Genomic DNA, 19386 nt, shown 5'->3' on the forward strand with positions numbered 1-19386 from the left:
AGTCTTTTAATTGAATATTTCGTGGGTAAGCAAACGTCCCTAAGTTTTTCTCAGAGCGCTCTGAATAATGAGTGAATGAGAAGTACGTAATTGGATTCATGAGACAAGGGAATGATAGCTGAACAGCTGAATGGGATTGACTCATAAAAAAAAAAAGACTTTTCTGCAAGAAAAATATCTGCGTGTACTGAGAACTGTTATTAAGGTGTTCTTTTTTATCATTAATAATGCATTGCAAAACAAAATATAAAATAAAATAAGTGAAAAGATAAACAGGGAAAATTGCGAAAGAAAATTCGCATGGCGAAAAAAGCGATTGTCGGTTTTTCAGTACCTACGGCCATTTCACCTTTCATGACTTACATTTAACACCGACTGAATGGATAGTTTCGGAAAGATTCCATCTCTCCTTCTTTAAATTTACCAGGAAAACTAAAGAGGGAAAAAAACGGTAAAAAAGCGAGGGACTGTGCAATTTTGAGACCAAGGGTTTTATAGATTTCGTGTGACAGGTCAATGAATGAATATTAAGAGAGATTGGATAATTTGATGAATAAATGAATAATTTGGATGATTTGAGCTGAGAACGGGTGGCTTCTTTTCAAAATTATTCTCAGATTTTCATGTTTAATCCTGGATTTTGCACAAAAGTAAGAATTTTCCAATAACTCCAAATTTTTTCTTGGGAGAAAATGTATATAATTTAAGTTTTTATACAATAACAGATAAGAGCACATATTTTATGACAAAGCATGTAATGAGTCAAATTATTACGGCTACTAATGCCGAAAAAACCAAAATTTGTTCAAGCCAAGTTGAAAAAAAATTATCTCATCCCGAGTGTATTCCATAGTGTTAACTCTTCATTAAAGAGTCTCATAGTACGTCGATTTCTTCTTAATAAGTATACAAATACTGCGCGTGTTGAAGTACATGAAAAAAATGTAGCAAGTAACTCTGGTTATTTTTCAACTAGTCACGTTCATAAAAAATGGTAAATTTGACTCATTGTTAGACTGCGATTTGGATTTTGTCGCGAGCGGAAGTTTCTAATTACGTATTCCAGGGTGAATCATAAAAATTATACTGGTTCAGTCTAAAGTTAGTTTTGAGAATTTCAAATAATCACATCATATATTTTGCGTGAAACTTAGAAGTATGAACAATTCTTTGCTCATGGCGTTTTAATGTTAACCCTCACTGAAACAAAAATATGGTAAATTTTACCATACTCTGACGATGATATGAGTGATAAACACCAGACTCTATGGTAGCACTCACCATATTATGGTAAGTATCACCAGAGTTCTGGTGAATAATACTATTATCCTGGTTATTTTCTTAATAGTATCACCGTGTAAAAAAAAAAAGTAGACTTATAATAGATGTTACCATACTATTTTTTCAGCGTATCTACAGATCCATCATACCTAACGTGTGTTGAAAATAACCCCATACGTTTTACAATTCAAAGTAAGAGGTGGAATTTGAATAATAAGAGTGCAGAAAAATACAATTATATAACGTGAAGTTACGCAACAACACGCAAACTAAGACACATATTTACCTATCGGTCACGGTGAAATTGCAGTTTCACTCCGGGGGGGGGGGGGGGGGGGGGATTTCTAAGTAAGTAGAAACCCGCACAACGAGGGGGCTCATTTGATGACGTAAAGGCCTATCTTCATTCCTGCATGAGCTCTGGAAAACATGGGGTAATACGGGCAACAAGCCTCATCTCCAAAATTAGTTACGCAATTACGTCGGGGAAAAAACGGTTTGTCACTGCGACTCTTAACTTAGAGCTAATCACTGATTTCTTAGAATATTACTCAGAGTGTTTTAAGAGAGAGAAAAAAAAATAAAATAAAATAAAATAAAATAAATTGGTAAATTTAAGAGCCATAGAGACGTTTCACTACGGTTGAGTAAAACTAGTATTTTGTGGTAGACTGAGCAAAAACTTGATTTAGCTGTTGAGTGCATCTGATAAAAGTAGCCCGTCGGGAAAGTTCCTTAAGTTTTGCGGCTCCGGTGTAGGTGCAAGTGGATCTGAGTCCACCGAGGATGTCCATGATGGTTTCGTTGACGTCACCACGGTACGATACTTCAACGCATTTACCCTCCGCTGATCTGAAAGCAAACGCCGACCAGACGAGTTATATAAATGAACGTATTTCTGTCTAACGGAACTAAACGCCAAATTGAGTTCCTTTTGAAGACTTTAGAATCCCGGATAGCTCGTTTTGTCAAATGGAACTAAGCGCCATGGAAAAGCATTGGGAGTATAGGACGGAGCGAGCATCGCGATTTGCAACACCCGCCAATCCAAGCCCCCCTCTCCTCTCCTTCCCCGATGGCGCTTAGTTCCGTTTGATAGAAATACGTCCAAATTAGACATTTTGCTATTCGGAACTACAATTGCTGGCTTAGTTTCGAAACAACGTATGCGCCATTGGTTAGTCTGAAAAATTGGAAGAAAAATATTGACAATTTCCCCCAATAAATTCGTATTTTATCAGAGGAAATTTGGCAACGCCTGAAGGTTCATACGGCGTTTTTCCTTAGCACGGCAGTGTGGGTATGTGACAAGAGCTTTGTTGGCTCATGAATTATTAAAGACTTTCGACAGAATCTCCTCGTCGCCGTCGCCGTCGTCAACGCTGACGTCACTGGCGCTTCATAATTCCCATTCATTCTTACGGCCCTCAACTAACGAGTACACTCCTTTTTTCCCATTCGACTCTGGTTCCTTTTAGCATACCTACGTCCAAATGAAGTCCAGTTATCCTCACGGATAAAAATGAATTGCTGAATTAACATTAATTCAATTGTTAAAAAAAGTATGTTTAAATGTACATTTTACAATAGTGGCAAGCTTAACCACGGAGGTGGTTAAATTAGCATTTTCTTTATTGTAAAATCTACGTTGAAACATGGAAGTCACTTTTTTTAACAATTGAACTGTTAAATCAGCAATTTAATTTGTTCCGTTTAGCACGCAGTATCTAGTGGGGGAAAACAGTTTTTTTATGAGAGGGAAAGGTTTTTTTTTTTTTTGTAAATAGTTGGCAGATTTTTGTATGAAAGGGTTTCTTTTTATCAGAGATGTAATTTAGTTATGGTGTAAACAGGCGAAGCGTCCTCAGTTGGTATCGCAAGCGACGAACACTAAAGGAATTTCATTATAACTCCTGGATGCAACTATTCGGCCTCGACGGATGTCCGTGTTGCATACGCACCGAAGAGAAGGCGTTTTGACTTTCCAGGAATTGACCGCTGCGCTACACCCGCGACGGCGAGCTGTATTTACTACGATAATTCAAAATGATGGAGTGTCTTCAATTCTTCATTTATACTACAAAAACATCTCGTATGGGCAAGACTACATTAATTTGTGATCGCACAATGGCGTAAGATGTGAGTATATCTTTTGTGCTTCAGGTTTGATATCGTGATATACTGAGCATGATTTGTAGAGAATCACGTACAATAAAAATCACGTATTTCGATGTATGTGCAAAATGCGAAACCTCTTATCTCCGTTGTGACTTTGCAGATTTCTTGTCATTTCTCATCGTTTTTAGGACGAAGGTACGTAATTCCATTCCAAGGTTGCCAAATTGACTCAGACCATTAAAATATTTTAAAAAATGCACCCGTGCAATTTTTATTGCATGAAATCAGCGGAAAAATCAGTGAAATTTTCAGTGGGGAATGTACAAGACTCTCTTGGTCAATATGCAATTTTCGAGGGGAAGTTTGGCAACATTGAAATGGAGTTACGTCCTTTCGTGAGAGAAATGACGATCCGTCAAATAACACTCGTGATACCTGATCTATCCTTTTTTTTAAAAAAAAAATATCTCTCTTATGCATCGCGTTAAGCAAAAAGGAACTGAGCCACATCAGCTATCGCCAATTTTACTAGGCAATTTAATTTTTTACGTGAAAACGGTTATGCTGATTTTTGTGCAAATTTCGGTGAATTTTATCCATAAGGCAAAGCAATTTCCTTACAATTTTCCAAGGAGTCCGCACAAACGTTCTCTTGATAAAATTAAATTGCCTAGTTAAATTTGGCAAAAGCTGATGGGGCTTGTTTCCTTTCTGCCTAACGCGGCCCAAATATTTCAATATCACTGACTTCTATAGCATAGATGCGTTCCCATATGCAACAGGCTCCTGAAAATTCTCACCTATAGTGGGCGACCCCTCCAACATGTTTCTGCATGGCGGTGGAAGAGCTCATGCCGTAAAATTGTTTGACTTGACTTCCGTCCCGTTTGGTGATGAGCTCTCCTCCGCACTGGTCATGACCCGCCAGCATTCCGCCCAACATCACGAAATCAGCCCCACCAGCAAAGGCCTTCGCCACGTCGCCGGGACAAGTGCATCCGCCATCCTGGAAAATAAAATTGTGACGTAAGGATCCCAAGATGCATTTTATATGTATGTGGCTATGTATGAGCTGCTTTTACGGCGCGCTAGGGCGCTCTGCGACACCCACTCTCCACAGGAATCTGTCATGGTAGAGATCCTCCGGAAGCTGGCATCTCTCCATCTCTTCACGGATGCCCTCTACCCACTGTCACCAGAGAGCATTTATAGAGCATTTTATAGAGCTAGAATTATTGCAATAATGTTTCAACACATCCCTGTGAATTTTCGATAAAATTACAATTTCCGAACAAAATATGGGCAATTTACCGAGATATTTGGCGATTTCATGACAAAACTTTGATGGTTCCTTGGATTGAGCAAGTAGGCAATCTGCGTCACACCCAGAAATTGAAAATCATTTCCCTTTTCGTCCAATTTATTGAGATAATATGACAGTGAATTTTGATAATTCCACCCTTTCAAACAGCAACCCACACATTTTGCCTTGAAATTGAATTAATTTGACGATATTTTCGCAACTTATGGCGATTTCTGCTACTTGGGAAGAAGTCAATCAAGAGCACTCTACCGGCGCTCAGTGGATCCAATCAATAGAAGGGGTCCGACAAAATTTGGAAACTTTAAAAGCTCATAACTCCGTTCATATAAAACTTTGAGGTTTTAAAAGTGGCTTCATCGGCTCCCTTGTGAAATTTCTTTCTGAAAGCACCCCTTGAAAATTAAAATGTGACAAATTAATCATCAAAATTTGCAATTTTAGTTAAAAATTTCATGTCCAACCTCTCCTATTGCCTCGACCCACTGTGCGGCGTTTTCTGTTGTGCTAAGGTTAACGCCACATGAAAATTCGCATGTTCCCAAATTTTCCCTCATAAAAATGTATTTTGGATGAAAGATACGTTTCCTCATGAAATTTTCAGGTACTTTAGATTGAATTGTGAACAAAATTGCCCGACAAATTAAAGAAAAATATGTACGACTTTCCCAATTAATTTGAATTTTATTAAAGGAAATTTGTCAACGCCTGAGAGTATTCATATGGCGTTTTCCCATAGCACGGCAGTTTTGTCACAATGGGTCGGATGGGGCCGCCAAGTATTACGCAAATAACACAGGGAGGTGAGGTCTGAACTTGCCATTCAGTGTTCAACTAGAAATCCCATCTGTGCGTAGCTAATACTTGATGAATATTTGTCTATCTTTTTAACTTTCTCTCATCTCTCTCTCTCTCTCTCTCCCTCCCCTCCCTCCCTCTCTCCCCCTCTCTCTCCCTCTCCAGAGTGAAATACGTGAGATAACATCGAACTTACACGAGAATAGGTACAAGAGGAGAAAACGTAATGTATAGTTCGCATTTTTTTTCCTTTAAAAAAATGTGCAGATTTTTCGAATTTTTTTCCCCTTGCTTCTGGTGAAAATTTCATTTCATTTTCATCGTAGCTCCATTGTTTCACACACACAAAAAAAAAAAAGAAATGCGTCCACACCGCACGTTAGGACGTCAACGTTAGCAAAGTTGAGGGAAACTATAAAAAAAAGTTCCGCAGACATTGGATTTTTTTAATAGCGAGGCTTATAAGTCTTATAAGAACGGAGATTCAACGTCGATACTTGGTATGAGACTTTTGGTCGTGCAAATACGGTGTTCGGTATATTAAACTCGTAATTTATTTGTTGAAAAATTCTTATAAAGTAGCATCGAGAGCATGAGAGTACTGTTGTGTCTCTCCAGTGTTTGTATTGCGGTAAGTTTTCTTCTTGTTTATCCGTTGATCGATAATATTACAATGAATCTTCACAAAGCTGTCACTCTACTCAATATTAATGCTGCTACACGTTATGGATTAGTTTCTTGCATTAACTTGTACGTAATGATAATTATTGTTTCTGAAAGACACATAGCAGCGCAACGTAGTGGCGAATCTCGTCTGTAGATCACATAGAATCACCTTCACAGCTAAGCTTAGTCAAATGTTACCGGTGATAACGCCTTGATGCGACAATTCGTGCTGTTTGGATATGTGTTGCATATGCTAGATATTGAAGGCGCTCCGGTCATTCCAGCTCATGAAACTGTGCTCGCAGGGACACGTTGTTACGACTCGGTGTGACATAATGCTGATTAGTGAAAGTAGTGCGAATATATCCATTCCCGTCCTATTAACGTAATTTTTATCAGAGAATTTCATCTTGCCACACGTATCGCGGCGCGCCTCACGCTGCTGCGTGCACTGCTCAACGGAGCAGAGTGACCGGAGCGCCTTCCATTTTTTACATATGCAACACGCGCGTCCGCAGAGTACGAATAATTGTATCAAAACGTCATTATCAACAGCACTAACCGAGATAATATCATAAAAAAAACCCGTCCCCATTTTATTCGTCCTATGTGTCAATTTAAAACGTTGATTGTGCATGTTGAAAAACGCTAATATTTTGAATATCTTCGGTGAAAAAACAACTTTAATATTTCGTTTTTTTTTTAATTTTATGGGGCACAATGTCAATATTTGATGTTACTCGAGGATAAATAAGACTGCTTTTGACACTACGATCTAGCGATCAGTCCTGAGGAGGCAATGCAAAGTTTATGCAAAGTGTCCCAGGTCACCGCAACCCTGCGTGCCTTTTTTCTTGATTATTTTAAAGCGGATGATGCTTGGGATAGGGTAGTTGAAACAGAGCTCAGGAATTTGAATTTCATGGTTTTGAAGTCTTTTTCAGCAAAATGGATTCCAACGTTTCCGAAGACGAAAGTTCTGCGAAAATTTTGGGACAAAAAAAACCGCCCAAAAATGGACCGAGTTGGTCAGAAAAAAAACCAACCCAAATTTCCGAAAAAATTGAGTTAGAATGTTATCGAGTTCCACTATACCCGTATAATTTCTCCTGCCAAAAACTAAAAGTCGAAAAAAAATAGTTTGTGAAGAGAGGGGTTAAAGTTTATTTTCTACAATGAGCCTTACGCAGGAGTAAAACTTCAAACCTCTTCTTCTCAGTTTCAATTTAATGTGGGCTGGTTCCTTTCTGATGAACTCGGTTCAAATGTCCAAACAAATCGGAATTAGGATGAAGTTTCTATAGTTCACATAGTCTCAAGAGAACTAGGTATTTAAAATGGATTACATTTTGCAATAGGAATCACTATTTCTGGCCCATTTCAGAAACAACATACATGCCGTTGGTTTCCCTATGCAGATTTGTGCTTTTGTGGGAGAGCCAGAGATAGTGGTTCCTCATTGCAAAATATAATCCAAATGTTCTTAATGGTTTTTAAAATGTGTTCTCATCTACCGTGTTAAAGGTGCGGTATTGTCCGCTCACAGGGACACGACTAGCCTCTATCAGTTTAAAAATGAATACAGCCATCCGAAAATTACTCTTTTTGATAATAAAGGGAATTTACTGTCAAAATCTCAAAGCTCAATTTCCCAACCGAACTCGACAAATACAGCTGTGTTGAAAATGTTTCCTCCACGGAATAAGTAAGTTCCTTTTTCGCGTCACAAGAGGAGGGAAAATTTTTGTCACAAATCTGCGATAACCGTCACTGCCCTGTCTATATAGCCGTCCATTTTCTCAAGAGGGGAGGAGTCATTAATTTTAGTATCAGATTTCAATTTCAGGCGTTGGTCATGGCAATAACTCAGACCCATGCATCCGATCCGTCGAGCGTAGAGGCAGGCACCATTATTTCAGGAGGATCGACCCCTCTCAAGGAACCATCTTGAAGCCTAGATGTCCTTGTGCCATTGCCTATAAACTTGGAAAATTTATGAGATGGAGAGAGGAAAGAAAGTTGAAAAAGGAAGCGAAAAGAAGAGAAGCAATGTCCGGAAAAAATGGGGGAAAACACCAAGGAAAGAAATAGACGGATTCAGTGGTTATTATATCAGCCGTCATAGACAAATACAGGGCCGGATTAGTGCTCAGGGGCCCTTCTGGATGCTTAAGAGTCAGGAGTCCGCACATTGCGGGTCATATACTTCGTAAATTGAAGGTGGTTTACGCTTCCAAAAAAAAAAACAATAGTTCCCAAGTGTCCTCACTTTGGTCCCAAGAGATGAAAGAATACTGATTTGGTCTATCCTATTGGCTCCTCTCCCACCTCCCACCCCCCCCAAAAAAAAACAAAGAATAAACTAATTTCTGAGTCCACCAAATCATTCATCTTGAGAACCCTATAACACACTGTAATCAAAACTCAAGAGTTAATGGAAATTGTCGTATGCAGGACTCACGAGAATCCTAATCTCAAAGTTTCAACCAAATTCCAGTTGCAGATTTCCGAATGATGCGACTAAGAGCCCTAAATCCTAAAATTCAAGGGCCCCATCATATGCCTCAAAATCCTAAAACAGGTCTCCTCTGATCCGCTATAAATATTCAAGACTCCGGGGGTCTGGGGCTCTCAAAAGATTTGACTCTGAACCACTCGCAGAAAGAAACATTGAAAATAATAATAATGGAAAACACCGTTCCACAAGGGGTCCGGGGTGTTACAGCACCCCGCCCGGTACCCCGGCTGATCCGGCCCTGATGGTTTTTCGACGGTCTCAGGGTAAATAAAATACATTTTTAATTATATTTTTGGGCAATTTTTCCAATTGTATGAAAGAAAATATGAGTATGCCAACAAAGATTCTGTTTCAAATAATAATGATAAAAAAAAATCCTTAGAAAACGTAAGAAATGACTAGAATTTCAGATATCTTTGTAATTTTATATATTTGATCACTATTACTGAATTTTATTTTCAATATAAGCTATTCGAAAATTGAAATTGTTTTATAAATTGTGTGATAGAATTGTGCTGGGCCAAAACACGTCGATGTTCATTACTGTTATGATGTCATGAAATAAAAAAGGGGGAAAAAACCTCGAAAGAAAAACTGGCATTCTGCGAAGTTGCAAATGCGCACAATACGAGGATCCTTCAGAACTTTCCTTCTACCTTCGATGACAAGAGATTATTTTCATCAGCTAAGAAAAAAACGCTCGTTCCGTATGTTACAACGTCAGAGGGCTTCGAGATCCAACATCTATTTGAGCAAAAAACAGTCTCTCACACGTATACTCTCACGATCTCGGAGTTTTCCAATAGAAAATATACTTTTTCAAGACACCACGATTCAACATCACGGCATGAATGCGCTTGCTCTATAGGGCTTCTGCTCGATCGCTAAAGATCACCCTGACCTCCAATATCTAATTTCGCTTAAAATTTTTAAAAATGTTCGAAGAAATAGACAAACTAATAGGGTGGAGATAGGAACCAAGTTTAGGCACAATGGTTGATTTGTGTTATCTAACAAGGGGTCTTTAGCAAACTTTAGCCAGAGCGAAATAATAAATTTTTCTGACAAGGAACTTACGACCTAACAGAAGCAAATCTAGCAAGTTCGCAACAATGAATGACTCAAAGGACTCGAGTCATTTCCATAGGTTTAAATGGAGTAAAAACTATGCTGCCAACTTGCTGCATCTGCGGCTAATGCATCTAACCACGTTAAATTCTGCCGCGCTAAGGAAGAACGCCGTATGAACATTCGAGAGTTGCCAAATTTCTCCAGATAAAACATGTATTTTTGAGGAAAGTTATTCACATTTATTCTTGAAATTTTTAGATTTTTCACATCAAATTGCGAACAAATTATCTGAAAATTTTGAAGAAAAATGTTCGCAGTGGTGAGGACTTTGCGATTAGACTGTTGATCCTTTTGTGAAAGTTCGCGTGAAACACAATGGTGCTACTGGTTTTCTCTGAAATCAACTCCCAAGCTCAAAAAAAGTTCTCAAGTTGAGGCCGAAATGGAGGGGATATCCCACGCCATCCTGAGAGTTCACGCCTACATCAAGACAATCTCTCCATGCAAAGATAGGGAGCAAATACATTAGCAGGGTTGCCGTGTTTTCAGTTTTGGAGTCCCCAAATGAAGTGGCAGCCCTGTCAATGTATTTGCTCCCTATCTTTGCATGGAGAGCTTTTCTTGATGTAAACGTGGACTCTCAGGGTCGGGTGCATGGGATATCCCCTCCATTTTGGCCTCAACTTGAGAGCTTTTTTTGAGCTTGGGAGTTGATTTCAAAGAAAACCAGTGGCACCATCGTGTTTCTCGTGAACTTTTATATAGGAATCAACCGTCAAATCGCAAATTCCTCACGCATGCCACATCTCCATTTTCCAAGGAAATTCGGTTTTTATTGAAGTAAATCTGGCAACGTCTCAAGACTCATACGGCGTTTTTCCTTAGCACAGTAGAATTATGAAAGGAACTTACCGACATAACATGGGCGCCCAGCCCGCGGGCGGCGTCTGCGCACTCCATGACGGCGCTGAGCTGAGGGTAGCCGACTCCGGTCTTGTAGCGCGTGGTGCATACCGATCCCGGCCCGATGCCAACCTTGATCACATCAGCTCCCGACAGCACGAGTTCCTCCACCATCTCCACTGTCACTACGTTCCCGGCCTGGCAAAATCAAACCAAACTTTTCGTTAAGGAGGTCAAAGCAAAATAGCTCATAGGGCGATATTTCTCCCAGAATATTGTTCAGAGGACATCTTACAAAGAGAGTATTCTTGAGAGTATTGGAGAACTATCTCGCGGTGGCGAGGCTGAACATTAATTGGACCGCGTTCAACAGGAAGGAACCAAGCCACATCAGCTATTGCCAAATTTAACTTGGCAATTTAATTTTTTACGAGAAAATGTTTGCGCGGATTCGTCTGAAAATTTTCAGGACTTTTACTGGTTTCCACGAAAATCTGCTCAACCGTTTTTATGTAAAAAATTGAATTGCCCGATTTTTGGCAATAGCCGATGCGGCTTGGTTCCTTTCTGTTTAACGCGGTCCAATTGGACCACATTTTGCAATTTAGAACTACAATCTCTGGCTCAGTTTAGAAAAATCATATATAGCATAAATTTCCCTATGTACATAAGTGTTTTTACGTATAAGCCAGAAATTGCAGTTCCCAATTGCAAAGTTAAATTCAATTTCTAAGCTCAAATTATAGTTTTTTGATGCTCTGAACAGTTTGAGTTACCACTAAAAGGGCCTCTCTGCCTGACACCGTCACATATTATGACAAGATTCTTGAGAAAAATATTTAAAATCGAGAACTTTAAAAATATTTTTACAACGTCTTCATGAAAAAATTCTTGTAAAATTGCTGTTTTCTACATATGAGATCGTCCTCGAGAAAAGTAGCTATGACTCACAAAAACTCAAAAATGAGTTTTTTAACCAAACATTTTAAATAGTGTTTTTTAAAGTTTTTGGTACATATGTAACACCCAATTTTAAAGGAAACTATGGAAATGACGCCATGGAGTTTATTAATAAGTATCTACTTTGATATGTTCAATTGTTCACGTCTGAAAATTGCCGGATATTAGTGCAAAATCCGGCACGGGAGGAACTGATTAAATACTTTAAGGAAGGTTTTTCGGCGAAATTTGGAAATCACATGTTTTTACCCTACATGACATGACATGAATAGCTCTTTTGAAAATTTCGCCTCCTGTGAACATGCAGAAGTATTTTTTTGTGTAGACTAACACTGACTAAAAAAGGAAGATCAGATTTAAAATGTAGCAGAGGTCGAACTTACAATAATAGTGTGTTTCGGGAGGGTCTCTCTGACTTTGCGTACGAATTCGACGAATGATTGCTGATAGCCGTTGGCGACATCGAGGCAAAGTGTGGTGACTCCAGGAACGCTACTAGTGACATCCAGCATCTTTTTGAAATCGTCATTGCCGCAGCCGCTGCTGAGAGCTACGTGTTTCAGGGAGTCGGGATTTTCTTTCGCGAAAGCCTCCCACTCGTCCACTGTGTAGTATTTGTGGACAGCCGTGAACACATCGTGCTGTTGAAGGTGCAAGACAGACGATGAAGAACGGGAGATTAGTGGTGTTTTGTGCAGACATGCGAATGAAAATAAAAAGACAGATTGAGGTCAAAAGTTCGTTGGCAGCAATAGGGTGTGTGGCAGTAGTAGTAGTAGTAGTAGTAGTAGTAGTAGTAGTTAGTAGTAGTAGTAGTAGTAGTAGTAGTAGTAGTAGTAGTAGTAGTATTAGAATTAGTAGTAGTAGTAGTATTAGAATTAGTAGTAGTAGTAGTAGTATTAGAATTAGTAGTAGTAGTAGTTGTAATAATGTTAGCGGTAGTAGTGCATGTCGAGTGGCTACACATCAATTGGACCAAAATTTTCAAGAGAAAAATATCTCTGGCTCATTTCAGAAACAACTTATCGACGGTGAAACTACCAAACCACGTATCTCGGTTTGCGACGTCGCAGACTTCCTGTCATACTTTATTTTTTAAATGAAAAACTACTTAACATCCAGTCTTGAAAATTTCTGTGATTTTTCCTCTTTGTGCGGAGAAAATTCCGTGAAAATTTCAAGGAATGATATTGATTTGGTCTACTTCAAAAAAATAAAATGTGAGCGTAGATTTTTAAACACCGCAAACGAGATACGTGGTTTGATAGTTTCACCGTCGTTATGTGCCATTGGTGCGAATAGTCACTTTTATGGGTGAGTCAGATATGATAGAATCTTGATAGATTGCTAAATGACCAAAATGCTAAATGTTCCAAATGACCCGCATTTCACCAGAGGAACCGAACTATTTCTCGCTCATTTTAAAAACAACATACGTGCCATTGGTTTTCCTATGTAGATGGGTACTTTTACGGAGGAGGAAGAAATGGCGGTCTCTCCTTGCAAAATGCAGTTCAAATCACTTGTACACCTAAACAATGAAATGGTAAGAGTAATTGTCATGACGCACGACGCGACCTTTTTTAGGGGACCCAAAGCGCCTTCAATATTTTTGCATGCAACACAGATTGCCGCTGATCAAGAATAGTTGCATCCGTACGTTCTCAACGGCGCGGTGCACTTACGTGCGCCGATGCACAATTTCTGTCTTTCATTGTTGGGGTGTAAAAGTCTCCTCCTCATCCTGGCCCGTCAATGTTTGACGGCAATATGATGTTTGTCCTTTGAGAAGAAAAATCGCAGGAATTTTCATTAAATAAAAGTAAATGTAAGAAATATTATACTTGTTACAACGCACTGTTGCATTGATTTTACCATTTTTTTTTTGAGCATGAGTTTTATAAATTTTTTGGGAATGGCATCAAAGTCCCTTACTGGTGCTAAGGAAAACGTCTCTGATCTCGCTCTACAATGAGACATCACTGTGTGAGAGGCAAATTTCTACCAGCAATATAAGTATAACAATGTACAATGAATCTCGACAAGTATTTAAAACATGAAAAACGAGCAAAAAAAGAAGGAAAGAAATTGTTTTGAGTCATTTATAAAAATTTTCGAAAGGAAAATGTACAAATACAGAATGTAAAATATTCAATTATAAAACCTGTATATGACTGCAGAGCAGAAAAATGAGCAATCTTGATTAGCTCCTTGGTTTTACAGGTTTTTAATGAATCATTCCATGTATCGCGATTTTTTTCATTTTCCAATTGAAATTGAGTATGTAGGGCTCGCGGGGGGCCTTATCTCGAGTATAGCTCACAGCGTCGCGTATCTTTATTTTCACGTGAGCTCCAGAAAGCGTGTAGTTATATGGACCGCAGGGCTCAAGTGAAAGTAGCGTTACGCCTTTTCATCAGAAAAGCGACGATAATAAGCCGGGCCGTGGTGTGGTGTTTCCTTTATTTGGATTAATTCTTTTAGATGACTTGTTAGACAAAAATAATGACGGTATTGTGTTTACCTCGCTCAAAGCTTTTGCCATTTCAAATGTTCCAACGGTGTCCATATTTGCAGCAACAATAGGGATCCCATTGTACTTTGCCTTTGAATTTTTAAAGATTATTTCACGATGTAGATCAACCTGGAAAAATAGTAATCAAGAGGAAAGCATGAAAGTTGGGCGCAAGAGGTAAAAATAGATATTTTTCTGAAATTTGGATTACCTAATTCTATTCACTCACAGGTAGGTATAATCAATTTTTCAATCAGGTACGTATCAATCGCTTCCAGGGTCGGACTGGCTCGCATCTGAGGGTGTAGACCCTTGGCTGGTTAAAGGGGCGTAATGTGATATTTCCTAATGGGGCATCCCCTTCGTGGAGAGGGGTTCAGAAAATTTTGGCAAAGCAGCGCAAGTTTACGCTATTTTCAGGTTCAAAGTTTATTAATCGTACAGAGTAAAAATTGTAAAATTGAACGTATTGAAAAGCCCGACAGACTTCTGAAATTAAAGAAAACAAAAAAATTAAAGCCACTGGACGCATCCAATCACCATTATTTCCAAAAGAACCGTGTCCGTGCTGCGATTTACACGAGCTTAAGTCTAAAAATCCATCCTAAAAAAGAATCAGGCAAGAACCTGAAAAAAGAAGAAATAACGAGTATCAACACAGCCGATGACAAGAAAGACGTATTCGAGCCTCTTTTTTAACTTTTCTCCCGAATCTGAGCGATACCTCATTGGCAGCATCTTGCAGGGCATTGAGAACTCACGCTTCGCGTCATCGCGCCTTCAATTTTTCAGATGCCGCACGGACGTCCATCAAGTACGTATAGTTGTATCTCTGCGCCGTCGTTAACGTGCATCCTTTCCCTCGTTTTATTTCCATATTGTGTTTGTTTGCGTTTGTCTTATTCGTAATGTTGCTTCAAGCATACTACGTGAATAACACAGCCGAAGGTAGGAGTGATGTGTTCGGGCCTCTTTTTTAACTTTTCTCCCGAATCTGAGCGACACCTCATTGACAGCATATAGCAGAGCATTGAGAACTCACGCTTCGCATCATCGCGCCTTCAATTTTTCAGATGCAGCACGGACGTCCATCAAGTACGAATAGTTGTATCTCTGCGCCGTCGTTAACGTGCATCCTTTCCCTCGTTTTATTTCCATATTGTGTTTGTTTCCGTTTGTCTTATTTGTAATGTTGCTTTAAACTAGAGCAGAGCATTGCGAGTTCACGACTCACGCCATCGCGTCTTACATTTTTTATATGCAATGTTAACACCCATATTGCGAGAATAGTTGTATCACGTTTACACTTTAGATGTCTCTTACTTTTACGCCAAGGGGGCGTATCTGTCAATGGCAGATTGGCCTTATGGCCAGTCCGAGCCTGATCGCTTCAATTTGTTGACAATTTTGGTCGATTCGGACCGAATCTGTAACTGCGGACAGAATTCAACCGAAAGGCACCAAGTTGTATTTTGGAAAAAATTGCGTTCGATGTCTATGAATTCATTTTCATGGTCGTAAATATTTATCTGTCAAACATTTAAAGTAGAGAAAAAAATACTTTGAACGTGCTAAAGGTCACAAAACTTTGTCCTCCAAATTGAGTCGTATGCAAAGGAATAAAACTTCAGACCTTTTTTCGGCCCAATCTTGATAGATTTTTGCTGAATTCGGTCCATATTTCGTTGTTTTCCCTAGAAAAGGACGTAACCACATTTCAGTGTTGCCAAATTTCCCCTCGCAAGTTGAATTTTCACCGGGAGTCTTCGGCATTTTGAACAGAAAATTTCCCTGATTCTTCATCTGATCTCCAGCAAAAATCAGACAAATTTTTTGGGGGAAATCGCCTCGGTAAATTCTTATATAAAACTGAATTTTTAGAGTCAATTTTGCAACCTTGAAATTGGGTTGCGTTTCTTGGTCCGGAATGCGATGATTTCAGCTGATAAAATCGGGGGAAATGTTTTTACAATTCTACGTATTTTTGAACTGTTAATCGACGGAAAGAAACCAAAAATCCTAGTTTCTCCAATGAAACTGGAATAAGTAAAACCGGTGATCTCCATCATCAGATACTAAAATACGTATATTCTTCCAATTTGACGATTGAGCACGTAACTACACCATTATCCGCGCAAATCACCATCGAGTTGATAATCACCCTCTCTCAAAAGCCTTGCACTATCATTTAATTCATTGAAATGGTACCGAATAATTTACACAGGAACTGCATGAAAATTCCACGTAGAATTGCTGTTGAACTGCGTCATAATAAATAATCGACTGATATTTTTAAGTTAAAGAATGATTTTGCAATAAATGTAAAAGGAGCGAAAAGTTAAAGATTTCTTTGAATTATTTAAGAGTAGCTAACGCTAATTACAGTTCCAGTGCAGACCTCCGTCGAAAACAGTAATTTGGTAAACGTATTCTCACTGATTACAGTCCAATGGAGAGATGACGTCTTTATTGGTGCTCAACTATTTCATGTACTCTGGTGCTCTTCAGACAAGCGTAAAAACATGGAATGGCTCAGCTGTGCTAATAACGAAGTATGTTGAACATGCCATGTTTCGATGATCTAGATTACCTTCAGATTACTTTATAAGCTCTGACCAAACATTTAAACAGTATTGCAATGAGGCATGAGAAAATTAGAAGTGCAATGTATAACATATGTGGTGTTGGCTGGACAAATAGTTTTGGGTGACAACTATTTACAGGCGAGGCTAAAATGAACTAATATTTCTATCTCATGTATGAAACGACGTATGTGCTATTATTTTCCCTATACAGATATGTGCTATCACGGATTGGCCAGGAATAGTAATTCCTTATCACAAAATTTATTAAAACGCCGATGGAATCTGGCAGAGCGGTCTTTCAGTTGAAAAAATTAAAATGAGATTACTAAATCACAACTTAAATGCGTTATTTCTGCATTATCTGACGCAAAAAGAATAGAAACAGCAAGCATTCAAAAATCGACCTCTAGAGAGCATTTAAGAGCTTCCTAGAATTGGAGAAAAGCTCATAACAAGTTCGCCGGGACTATTACTAGATTTAGAAAAATTCATTTCAAAGGCTTAAAAGAAAATTGATAGTGCAAATTATGCTGTGAAATGTTGACCTAATGTCTCATTAAAGTATTAAAAGAAACATTCAGCGTCGGAAAATGGAAATAGAGCTTTTTGACCTCAACTTGGTTTCATTTCTGCTCTTGTACATTTCCAGTTCCAACTTCCAACTTGTGAGCAATTTTTTCTACTTTATCCCAATTAGATTCAAATACAGACACCTCTTATTTGCACCCCGACGAAAAATAAACACAATAAAATTAGCAACGAAGGTTAAACAACATGTGAAATGGTCGGAAAGTATCGCGGTTATCTTATAGCCACTTTGTCAACCAGGTAACAAAAAATAAATAAAATTAGTTAAAATAAAAATAAATCTTGTCACAACAAATAGAGGTCCACTGTTTTTAGTTTGTATTGATTTTAGTGTGCTTTTGTTTCCAGGTCGAACAAGGGGTTGAGATCATCCCGAAATATCCAAGGAATTTTCTAAGTTTTTTAGTTTTGGTCGCCCATTTCATTGTGTTTGTTTTTCGATTATATACTCGAGTTTTTCTCGGGCATTTTTCTTATCCTTAGCACAGACTTACTCGCGTTGTTTTTTTCTGGTTTCGGAAAGCAATATAAATAAGAGGGTTCGTTCATTAACTCCGTAAATTGAGGCATTATATGCTAAGACATGCTGCAAAGATTTAGCAAGTTTGAGAATATTTTCAGCGACTTTATATAACGATCTTCGGACATTAGAGAACGTGCTTTTCTAGGAAGGTGAGACAAATTAGAGGAAAATTGAGTCACGACTTTTATTTTAGAGTGAGCATCTGGAAGAGGACAGCACTCGTCTCCCTCACAGAATAAGTAACTACATTTGGATCGCATTTTGCAAAAAGGAACCAGAAGCATTGCAATGGTGCTAAGATTGTGCAACTTCATCCTTTGCAATAAAATTACTGAAACCATGAAAAAATATGTAATTCACATGATAATTTTTGTCTTAAATTTACAGTTTTTGGCGAGGAAAATAGAAATTGTTTATGGATAATCAGGTTTTTCTTCCGAGACAAAAAAAAGATGCACAGTTTTAGCAACATTGAAAGGCTCCCTGATTCCCTTTTGCAAAATGCAATCCATTTCAATGTTTCACAATATCCCCTCGAAAATTGTATTTTTGTAAGGAAAATCTTGTGCATTTCAAACTGAAATTTTCACCGATTTTGCCTCTCATCTCATGCAAAAATCAGAAAGAACTTTGTGCAAACATTGCACATGTATATTCTTGTAAATCATTCAATTGTTAGAGTCAATTTTGAAACCTTGTAATGGAGTTACGTTTCTTCGTCTAGGAAACGACGAAATAAAGTCTCACAACCTGCATTGCATTGTGCAAGGGACGAGGGGCCTTTTTTGCGAACAGCGTATAAAATTATGATAAGCGATAAAGGGATTAAATTTTAATAAAGGACATCCTTAGAAGAATTTTACACCAATGAACATACATTTTTCTAGTAAAAAATAAAGAAAACTGTAGATTTACCTCGGAGCGACTCTTCAGTGTACTCCGTTTGGGCCGGAGAAGTACATCTTTGAAATCCAGCTTGACATCGAACGAGATATTCGGCATGGCGATGGAAAATACCGAAACGCAAAAAAATACCAAGAGATACGCTAATCGCGGGGACAACAAGACGACACTCGCAGGATTGACCAACTGACCCGGTGAAATTGGAAGAAAAGCCTCAGCCACTTAGTACTGACGCCGCCAATTCAAAGGACAAGAAAAATACCTTCCAACACCGTTGCCACTTCAGAGGTTTTACCGTATCCTTGCAATTCCCTGGGAGGTTTTCCTCACGGAAAAGAGAAGACAACCTCGATGGGCTGAATTCGGAAAATGGTGTATCGATGGCTGAAGTGCGAAACCACGTATCTCTGTTGCGGTGTTTCAAAATCTCTGCTCTCCTTTTATTTTTTCGAAGAGAAAAAAAAATCAAACCATATACAGCTTGAAATTTCTATGAAATACTCTGCTGACAGCAACGATCTAGAAAATGTAGATGGATGATCCCACGCAAACGGTGGATTTCGTCATACACCAGGAGCAAAAATTAGGTTAGGGTGAGGACAGACGGTTTCCATGGTTTCTTATAGGACTGTTGCT

General features: G+C 38.7%; 1 protein-coding gene across 1 annotated transcript; it reads right to left on the minus strand.

The window, feature by feature from the left end:
• Positions 1 to 159: 159 nt before the first annotated feature.
• On the minus strand, positions 160 to 19080 carry LOC109040113 (GMP reductase 1). Its single transcript, XM_019055958.2, has 6 exons — positions 18763 to 19080; positions 14161 to 14280; positions 12020 to 12277; positions 10686 to 10874; positions 4200 to 4405; positions 160 to 2133 (listed from the first exon to the last, which is right to left on the minus strand). Exons 1-6 carry the CDS (start codon positions 18847 to 18849, stop codon positions 1935 to 1937), a joined length of 1059 nt encoding a protein of 352 aa, XP_018911503.2. The 5' UTR covers positions 18850 to 19080; the 3' UTR covers positions 160 to 1934.
• Between the last annotated feature and the right edge of the window lie 306 nt (positions 19081 to 19386).

The sequence above is a fragment of the Bemisia tabaci genome, chromosome 2 (assembly GCF_918797505.1).
Source record: "Bemisia tabaci chromosome 2, PGI_BMITA_v3".
NCBI classification, from domain to species: Eukaryota; Metazoa; Arthropoda; class Insecta; order Hemiptera; family Aleyrodidae; genus Bemisia; species Bemisia tabaci.